Below are 10,179 nucleotides of genomic sequence, written 5' to 3'. Positions count from 1 at the left end.
TCTAACGTTGATTCAACATACAAGTCACCGACCACTTTTAACGTTGATTCAATGTTGTTTCAATCATTCTGTGCTATCTGGGTATTAAAATGGGCATTAATCCTAAACCTTTATTTACTATCCACTTTTAAAGCTCGTCTTAAAACCCATCTATTTTACCTGGCTTTCAACTCCAGCGGGATCTAGTTTTAAATTGTATGTTTGTTTTTAAACTGTAAGAGTTGTTTTTTTTTTTTTAATTATGTTGTGTTTTAATGTACAGCACTATGTATCAGCTGTGCTTGTTTTAAAGTGCTTTATAAATAAAGTTGGTATGGTATAGGGATATTTAAATGAAGCTGCTTGTTTATTTTCTATCAAGTGACTTGAATGTTCAGGCATTAGGATGTCAGTATAAGCCCTCAACTATACCAGTTCTATGCTGTGAACCATCTCTAGAAGATTGTTTTCATCTAAAAGGTTTTAAGTTTGCTGTAAAGAAAAAAACTTGGAAAAATGACTAAATATTACTTAGCAAAATGCTACGTTATTTTAGAAGGGTTTAGAAGGAAACGCCATAAAGAAAATCATTTAGCTTAAACATTTTCAACAGTGAACATTGAATGTGAATTATTCAGTTTTTTTTTTCTTGGCAATCTTAAATTTGTAATAGTTTGTAAAAAGGTGAAGTTGCATGAGACAGTACTGGATAAGACGCCCTCTGCTGGACATTGAGGGAGTAATGCAGGATTTTACTGTGGGTATAAAACTGAATCACAATCTGTATTTTATATATTTTTATACACCGTGTGAAGATTATACACAGATTATGTTTCAAGTCTATTAGTCATATATTATTCATGCAAAAAAATTTAATGTTTACTATTTTTTAATGGAGAACTTTACATTTATATTTCTTTACTGATCACCTACATGCTAAAAAATAAATCAAAAACTTTAACAGTTAATAACTGTAACTGCTTGTCAAGTAATTCAAGTTACTTGACAGAGAGGGCTTGCTGAACTGTAACTGCTTGTTACAGTTATTAGTAAACTTAGATTTATATGTAAGGTTGATGTACCTCCAGTCTGGCCAGGACGGTTCTTGGGAAGCCACCAATACGTGTTTCGGTGATGATCCCAACTGGTTGTCTGCTGGAACAGCAGGTTTCTCTTCAGGGAAGACTGGGCTGGGAGAACCAACGGGCTGCAGCAGAACACACACACACACACACACACACACACACACACACAAAAGAGTGAGGACAGGAGTACAAAGGTTTAACACTGAAAACACAACATAACCATCAAAAACAGCTTTAATCTGAATGTTTCCTCACTGTAACATCATCCTCCTCCTGTTCTGACCAGATCAGCGTCATGTCGCTTGTCAGCTCCTTCTTTCCAGAGGTCCAGCCTTTGCAGTTTTCATTCACCTCTTCTGGGTTAATAGTCACAGAAACACTAAAATCAATTGCTGATCATACATTTAAAAAATGAAATGTGCGATCTTACATCGTACCCGATTTCGGCGAATATCTGTTGCACTCGGCAGTTGGACAGCCGTCAGACTTTATGTCCTTTAGATAAAAAATGAAGGAAACCAGAAGCAGTTTAAGTGCTTCCACATCAGTTGAGACTGATGTGGAAGAATAACAAAAAACAACAAGCAGCCGATTCGTGCAGTCTAGTTGAAAAGAGTTTCACAATATTTAGGTAAATATTGTGAAGCATCCCAAAGGTGCTGCTCTAAACTTACAGAAACTATCAGAGGTCATTGCGTTGGGCTCTTTGCATCACATCAGATTCATCTGATTTAAGTCCTGCAAGCTGTTCCATTGACAAACATGTTACGTTTTCTATGGAGATCTTAGTAATAGTCAATTTCTTTAAAAAAGGAGACAGGAGCGTAATCAGACCATCAGGAATCTGACCTCGCCTCACCCCGCACAGGAAGATTAGATTCAAATTCAATTCAAAAATACTTTATTGATCCCAAAGGGAAATGAAATGTTGTTGTAACTTAAATATCTTCAGAGAAGGATTTCCAGTAGCAGTCAGTTAGCAACGACCCTGAAGAGGCCTCTGACTGAAGACTTAACAGGAAAAAGATAAACGTCTCTTACGTTACACTGTCACATCATGATGGTAGTTTTAATAAACATAAAATAAACTATACTTTTGTAAAAGTTACATACATCACGTAACTTTGAGCGTTTTTAACCTGGAATCATTGTAAAACCAGCTGACCTTCCTGCAGCCAGAAGGACTCTGGTCACAGTCAGAAGCTTGGAGCTGCAGGTCGGTTCTCTGCACTTCAGTGGGGCTCGTCAATCGCTCATCTCTCCGCTCCACCTGTCCTCTGCAGGGGTCTTTACAGAGTGAAGACTGTCCTGAGGGGGTTTTATGGTACACAGGGCTCTGGGGGGAGTCAGACCTCACAGTGGGATTTGAACTCTCCTGAGAGGAGAAGCTGAGCTCTAGATTTTCACAAGCAGGATGATTAGAGCAGTCAGCAGTCCTCGCAAAAACTGGACTCTTAACAAACGTGGGACTCTGCTCCAGCTGTCTTTCACGGCCCATGTCATCTCCTGGGAACACAGGACTTTTGGGACAGAATATGGGGTTACTCTGGGGGAACACAGGGCTTCTAGGCTGGGCAGATTTTTGAGTGGAAATCAAACTGTCCTGAGAACACAAGACAAACCCAGAGCTCTTGCATGTTTCCACTAGATCCAGGTTGAGGCGACTGACATGAACCTCCGCTCTGCAGCCGGTCAGTGGGAAGACTGGAGACATCTGGAGCTGGGAGTCTTCAATATCTGTTGAGCCGGAGCTCTGCTTCCCGAACAGGAGAAGGCACATAAATGATCACTTTTCTTTGGATTCTTTACTGATTATAAAGTATGAATAGAAAGAAAAAAGAAGGTGAAACTGTAACGGACCTGCGGAGAGTCCAGATGAGCGGAGACCGATTCTGTGATACTGGGAGAATTCTGAGAGGAAACATTCTGAGTCTGTGACAAATCTGGCATTTTCATTAGAGGACTGCCAGCTTGTTTTCTCAGCTTTTTTCTCCTGGTAATAATTTCATCTCCTGGTCCAACAGCTCCTGGAAAAAACACAACACATTTGACCAATCAGCAGCTTTCGTCATAAAGAAGGAATAACTAGAGGAGGAAGAAATCCTCAGACTCACCTGAGTTCACCTCCTCTGGCATCCTCTCCCCGTTAGAGTATGAGAGTTTTCGTCGAGAGCCAGTGCTCTGCGGGACGCCGTCAAGCAGATGTTTGTCTGGAGACTTCGGACCAGGTTGTGTCTGGATGACCATCTATGAGGGAGAAAAGCTTCTTTGATTAAAACTGCAAATGTTAAGGTCTACTTTCCGATGATTCCTCTCATCGGGATCATTTCTGGTTTTCTGTGCAGGTTTTGGTCTAAGTTCATGACTTTTCCAGCTTCAGCTCTGAACAGGGAGATATGTAAAGGTGAGATGAACATGTGAGATCCAATGTGATGACACTATTTCAACAAGAGAGAACAGATTTCTCCCTGTATTTAAATATGAAAACACTGAGATTTACACAGAGAAAAGGTGGGTTAGCAAAAATCATGGACTTATTCCGCTATTTGTTCAGGTATCAGAGTTTCTGCTGGTTTCACCAACTCAAATTTAAGACTGTTAAAGAGCATTATGAATGGTCACAGCAATTTATAAACTTTGTCCAGCTAACTGATGATAAATTTGCATTTACCCATGACATATGCAAAATGCTAGTTAGTAAGCAACAGCATATTAACCCACCTGCCTCAAGTCACAGAATGTAATGAAGATGTCTGAGTGCAATGCACTTTCCTTTGACAGAAAATATATTGTATATTCAATAATATATTGAATATCAATCAATCAATCAAATTTTATTTGCATAGCACATTTCAGCAGCAAGGCATTTCAAAGTGCTTTACATATATATTATGTAAAGCATAATCTTGTGAATATACAAAATTAAGTACCAACTTACTTTTTTAAAATGAAGTTAAGACATTTCAGAACCTTATTTTAGATAAATTAATGTAAGGCTTTTAGAGGAAGTGTGGATACCCCTGGATGTGCTGACTTTATTCTTCTCTTATCTTACCTGAATTACAGCCCAGATAACCCATAATCCTGTTTCAACAGGATTTCTGCAGAACGTAAAGTCAAATCTGAACTCACGCTCTCCTGAATGGCCTTCATCACATTCTCATCCTCCTGCTGCTGTCTCAGTGCTGTGTTGCTGGCTTCCTGTTTGCTGAGTTGTAGCGCCAGGTCCATCTCCTCCTCCTCAGTCATCTCTGAGCAGCAAACATACAAAACCAACAGCATTTATCTAAACAAATCCAAAGAACTGGGCCAAGTGTGTTTGAGTACCAATCCAAAAACATTTCCTATGGGTTAGAAAATACAGAAGCAGGAATGCATTTGAAAGAGCAAGCTTTTGAAAGAATAAGTTCCAACATTTTGAAACTTTCTCCAGTGATTAATAGCCTGCAACAGGAAACAATGACTATCCACCTTTTCGTCTGCAGTGGTTCTTCCTCTCCGTTCGGCGTTTCTCTCGTGGTAATAATGTTGACTGAAGCAAAGACGAGAGCCCATCCTAAAAAACAGATTCCAAACCACAGATGGAATTTACTCTTCTGCAGCTTAATCAGTGAACATATTTTAGGTTCATTTATTAACCCAACTTATACATTAAAAGTATAAGTTTTGATTTTAAACATCTCTACCCTGCTTTCTGTGTCGGTAGAAGCTTTGTCCTCCTGGGTGTTTTCATCCTGTTGGCTGTCAGAGGAAACGTTCTGGGTCAGGTTCTTCCTCAGAGCCATCCTGCTCTGCTGCTGAGTCGCTGTGACAGGAAGAAAATTAACACTTGTCAGTTTCTATAAACTGAATATAAAACTTATTCACTGCCTTGGAAGTATTACCCTTTTCTTGCTTTTACAAATCAATCAGAAGCAAAAATTTGGCATTTTGACAAAGAAAATAGTAAAAACAACTCTTAAATGTCAAACTTAAAACTGATTTCAACTAAATAATGACTATTAAATATATTTAACATGGATGCTGTGGTGGCACAGAGGTAAGGCACAACACACATATGGAGGCTTTAGTCTCCAGCCTGAGGACCTTTGCTGCCTGCCCCCCTCTCTCATTACCCACTTTCCTGTTTAACCACTCTCAAATAAAGGCCACTGGAGCTAATAAAACCTTTAAAAAATAAATTACACAAAACAAGTGATAATAAAAAATAAAAAGTGCAACTTCTTTTCTAGTCAAAATTAAGAAAACAAGTCTTTTGTTTAAGCCTGTTGAAATAAGCAATGAGATGATTAATTAAATTTTAAATGAACTCAATCATTTCCATTCTGATGAATAATATTTTAGAGTGCCTATAAAACCTCTAAAAAGAGGCAGATGAAGCACGCTGGCTGACTCCTTTCAATGTAAAGGAGCAACATTTCTACTGGATTACTGCTCCTGATTTTCTTTCAGGCAAGAGACAACCACAATCTAGAGCAGCAACCTCTTCAATTCAAAAAGCCCTTCGGTTTTTGCCTGAAATTAAAGATGGTTTTAATATATCCCTCTGCATTGTTTTGAAAATAACTTGTTTTTATTTTAGTTCTTAGGATTCAGGACAAAGACAACAAATCAAATCTTTATAGGTTTAAAAATATACGTCTCTCAGTAGAAATAGGCCAACTGAGGCTCTTCTATATTTAGACAAGGTGACAAATTACATATTGTATTTAGCAATTTAAATACATCTATTATGTACCATCAGTGATATTTTGTTGTTGAACTTCTAAGCAGACGTTTAGAGATACTAAACAAATATTTCCTACTGACTTAATATATAAACTTTTTGCTCATTTTTTATCAAAGGTACTAAAAACTACTTGATCACAAAAGAGCCTTCTGTATCCAGTATCTCTGTATTTGGGTCGTGATCCATAACTATGTGTAAGGGTAGACAGATCAGTTAAACTGCAATCAAATGAGTTCAGGACATACTTGTACTAAAGCAGCGTGATGTTAGATTTATTTTATTTTCATATTTGGAAAATCATTGAAAATTAATTAACTCAAGCAATTTGCTTCAATAACTGCAACTCATTTTGTATAGATTCATCACACACACACACACACACACACACACACACACACACACACACACACACACACCGTAGACATACACATACCAAGACATCTTTTGTTTTGTCATTAATTTTTATGATTAAGGCTTTCAGCCAGTTAAAACTCAAAATGTTGATTCTCAGTACTAAATAAGACAAGTAAAAATGATTGTAATTCAGAAATATTTTCATTATTGACTCATAAAAAGGGAAAGGACTTGTTCAAGTGTCAAAACACCTGATTTAAATGAGAGGCTGATTTAAAAAGCATCTGCAACACTTGAAATACAGCCAGTGCTGAAATAGTCATTTAAATCAGTTGTGCTTGGTTGGGACCAGGATTGAAAACACTGGTCAAAAGGAAGATCACAGACTTCAGAAAACCAAAAACAAATGAGGTGGATTAGTAGTGCTTGCCAATAACTGAATGCATTATCCAGGACTGTGACGTTTCATCTCTGTTGTCCAGAAAGTGAGCTGTTATCATGTCATGACAGATTGTCATGTCAGAAGCCTGTTTAGATTTCCTACAAGACTGACTGCTACTGGATAACTTGATTTCTCACAGCAACACCATCTTTGAAGATACTTGGATGATACCAGTTGCATTTTATTTCCCTTACTAAAGTATTTTTAATTGAATTTAATCACTTTCTTTACACCGAATCTACATATTAGTTTTCATATTTTCAACTGAATTACTGGATTTAACTTTTATCTAATGTTCAGATTTGTTGCAGTGGACATGTATGTTGAAACAGTAGGTGAATCCAGACCAACCGCTTCTTTCCCTCGATTTCTTATGTTTTATTGTCACGGAAGTCACGGCAGTTGTTACCTGACGACGGCGATGAAGAGTGTCTTCCTCTTCCTCTCATTTGCGTGTGGGATCATCCAACCCTGAGCGCTGACTGACAGGAAAGGCCTAAAGTCACCAAACAAACTTAATAAATTAATGTTTAAAAAGCACAGTCCCGTTAAACAGCTGAATGTTAAATGACAGCGCGCTAGGACGGCGGTTGGTATGGAAACAAACTGAACACACGACACACCAAAAAGCCTCAAATAAAGTTCGTTGGCTCAGTTTCCTGATCAGATAACTATCAAATTACAGCACAAATTAACTTTTAATTTGTTTTTGTGTGTGTTTTTATTTTAATCGAAAAACTACCAAAGACAACAGCAAAGTACCACAATTTCAGTTTGAAAACACTCACAGAGGGTTTTTTTCTCACTTTCGCGGCGCCATGTTTGTTTCTGTCCCGCTACCACGTGATGTCTACGTAAGACGTATGTCACGCTCCAATCCAAAGTCCCATTTCGTCAAATCACTGCTGTACACAGCGAAAGACAACACACTTCTTTAATGCACTTCTTTAGAATTGCATTAAAGAATTTATGTATGAATACCTTTCTGACGACTTTTTTATTTTGTGGTTTTAGTCATCTTTTTACTCATTTTTGGCCACAACAGTATTTTAAAAATTCTAAAAGAGCGTTTATGACTTTACCCTAAAAGGGAATTCCCTTTTGCAGTAAAGTAATAAGATTTAAATAACTCGAATTCGAGTCCTACATTACCTCAGTGATTTATAAATCTAATTACAATCATGTTACCGAACTAAAGAACACTATTACGTTCAAACACTGAATGGTATTGTTTTTGAGCTTCAGATATTAGATTTTTTATTTTTGGGGTGCCCCGCCTCTCGCCCGGAACGTTAGCTGGAGATAGGCACCAGCACCCCTCCCAACCCCACTGAGGGACAAGGGTGTTCAGAAAATGGATGGATGGATTTTTGGGGTGGCTTAATTTTGTCCCTAGGCCAGTAGTGGTTTTTGATGCAGCCTATGTGGCTCAATGCCCAGAGCATAATTTTATCAAGGGTAGCACAAATACATGCTTAGAAAAAACAAAAATAAAAACATGGATGTACGTTGTGGCCCCTTTGAGTTTTCTTTTGCTTCCTGTAATGTGTTAACACTTAGATTGACCAGGGTTGAAGATGATCATTCTGCACACAGATTCTCAAAAGGTTTGGGAATTATTTTGAGAATAAAAAATGGATCCATATTTAGAATAAGGGGCTCACCTTATTCTCAAGAACCACCAATGTCGGTAACTTTGTCTGATGGGAAATTCTCAGTTTGCTCAGCATTTTACCTGGAGTAGCTTCACATCAGATAAACAATTTCCCCTGATGGATTAATTATGCATATTCTATTCTATTCTATTCTATTCTATTCTATTCTATTCTATTCTATTCTATTCTATCTTCAGCTATTTCTGCTCCACTCTCACTACATCTTGATTCCAAACCTTCTTTTTTATCACTAGCTTTATACCCATTTGGCTTGGATATTAGTTACGTTTCCATCTTTATCTACATTATGTTTGGTGTGTTCAACTTTTAAAACAAAAAAAAAGCTACGATGTTCAAACATCGTATCAGTATGGCTAAAACTGTCTGTTAGAAGTGAAGCATGATGCCCACTTTAATGAGCAGATGATTAATTACGAAATCCTCCGAGCTTCAAATCAAGGGTTCAAAGTTATAATAGTCCTTAGTTTTATTTGGTATTGCCAATATTTCCTTAATTCCAAGGGCTCTTCATTTATGGCTGACGATCATCCCAAATTCAGCAGATTTTTCTGTACTTACATTGGTTGGGCAGTAGGAGGCACTTTATGACGTGACACCATAGACTCCACTTAAATGAATCTTTCTCAAATCATTTATTGTCATTTTTAAAATCATTGTTTCTCTGTTTATAGAATCTCATGGCCTTAAGTCTCAATGTTAGAGACACTCTTCTTGCAACATGCTGGTTACCCTTTGGGCTCTAAATGTAGCAGAAACTCAGAGAAAAAGAAATGTCAGTTTCTGTAATATTTTCACATTTGTTTTTTGTTTTTTTTAATGCACTGAGACATATCAGCTCTTTTTATCATGTTTTGCTTTCTCCTTGCCAGACAACAATTTAACATGAAGTTTGAATAGCTCTACAGTAATACAATAAGAAAATATAACAGTGCAATTTATGCATACAGTAAAGCTGTTTAAATAACTCAATATAAAGTTATAATCCTAATTCCATCACACCTAAAATTGTGATACATGATGCAATGTCAGAAATCAACTTTATGCAACACTTTACAGATCTTAAAGTTATCTTAACGCACTCCCAAAATTATAATTACACACACAAAAGAAGGATATAATCACAATGTAATAAATATTTCAAACAAAATGTAGTTCACAAACTTTTTTTTCTTTTTTTTCTTCACATTAAAAGTGACACTAAAATAATAAGTTGCAGCTTCAGCTCCACACGTTAACTCAGATTGTCATACACTGAGGAAACTACCAGAACGAAGCCGTTGAGTAACGGGGCTGCTGGCGTTGTTGCCTAGGTGATCCTGAAGCACAACGATCCGGGTCCCTGTCCGTGCGAGATGAGTCCTCGCTGTTAACTGGGCTCTGCGTTGTGTGTTCTTAAGGGTTTTTGTCGAAAGGAAACGAGACAGGAATCTGACACACACGGCGGTTGAAATCGTGGTTGGGACCGTTTATTCGGACCACCCGATAGCGCAGCGGCTTCACCTTTAGAATTCAGAGCAAATACTGCATGTCAACATGTTTCATCAACGCAGTTATTTCTTTTTTTGATTTAAAGATACAGCATATAGAAAAAAAAAGAAGAAAAAGAAAAATGATACAAAACTAACCACTTGAACATCAAAAGTAACATTTGGCTACATAGAGGAGCTGGCGGTCAGTATTGCCTACCTTTAGAATTCAGAGCAAATACTGACCGTTGTACTGCCAGCACACAGTAGCGAACGCCAAGTACGGCGTTCTTCAAAGGACACACTTTACAAAGTTCCACAAGTTCCGAGAAACCGGAAAAATACCAGGGAATTTTTATATATATACATAAAATTGCCTTCTCTCCCTCCGCGGGTGGTCTCTTTCATCCTCTGAGCTCGGGTCCTCTACCAGAGGCCTGGGAGCTTG

The 10,179-nt window shown here is 37.7% G+C and overlaps 1 protein-coding gene and 2 long non-coding RNA genes across 6 annotated transcripts in view; 1 reads left to right on the top strand and 2 right to left on the bottom strand.

Moving 5' to 3' along the window:
- Positions 1–7,487, bottom strand: part of uimc1 (ubiquitin interaction motif containing 1) — a 14,987-nt gene extending 7,500 nt beyond the window's left edge. For 2 of the 4 annotated variants that reach the window (XM_016666353.1, XM_016666352.1), the window contains exons 1-11: positions 7,378–7,487; positions 6,999–7,085; positions 4,715–4,869; positions 4,536–4,620; positions 4,197–4,315; positions 3,179–3,311; positions 2,925–3,091; positions 2,230–2,817; positions 1,502–1,559; positions 1,320–1,420; positions 1,062–1,186 (exon numbers count right to left, since the gene is read on the bottom strand). In XM_016666353.1, the coding sequence (XP_016521839.1) occupies positions 1,062–1,186; positions 1,320–1,420; positions 1,502–1,559; positions 2,230–2,817; positions 2,925–3,091; positions 3,179–3,311; positions 4,197–4,315; positions 4,536–4,620; positions 4,715–4,869; positions 6,999–7,038 (1,571 nt within the window). In that variant the 5' untranslated portion in view covers positions 7,039–7,085; positions 7,378–7,487. The remainder of the gene's footprint in view (positions 1–1,061; positions 1,187–1,319; positions 1,421–1,501; positions 1,560–2,229; positions 2,818–2,924; positions 3,092–3,178; positions 3,312–4,196; positions 4,316–4,535; positions 4,621–4,714; positions 4,870–6,998; positions 7,086–7,377) is intronic. The other 2 variants (XM_016666354.1, XM_007542594.2) reach the window with 2 other exon arrangements.
- LOC107834667 (uncharacterized) overlaps positions 1–8,703 on the top strand; it is a 19,134-nt gene extending 10,431 nt beyond the window's left edge. Inside the window, exons 2-3 of the long non-coding RNA XR_001660475.1 lie at positions 7,128–7,131; positions 8,693–8,703. This is a non-coding gene — a long non-coding RNA (uncharacterized LOC107834667). The remainder of the gene's footprint in view (positions 1–7,127; positions 7,132–8,692) is intronic.
- Positions 8,704–8,882: 179 nt separating this feature from the next.
- Positions 8,883–10,145, bottom strand: LOC107834666 (uncharacterized). Its single transcript, XR_001660474.1, has 2 exons — positions 9,952–10,145; positions 8,883–9,765 (listed from the first exon to the last, which is right to left on the bottom strand). It is a non-coding gene; the product is annotated as an uncharacterized LOC107834666 (long non-coding RNA).
- Between the last annotated feature and the right edge of the window lie 34 nt (positions 10,146–10,179).

This window comes from Poecilia formosa, unplaced genomic scaffold (genome assembly GCF_000485575.1).
Source record: "Poecilia formosa unplaced genomic scaffold, Poecilia_formosa-5.1.2 Scaffold712, whole genome shotgun sequence".
Lineage (NCBI taxonomy): Eukaryota > Metazoa > Chordata > Actinopteri > Cyprinodontiformes > Poeciliidae > Poecilia > Poecilia formosa.
The sequence above is the reverse complement of the archived record's forward strand: the minus strand, read 5'-3'. Positions and strand labels throughout refer to the sequence as shown.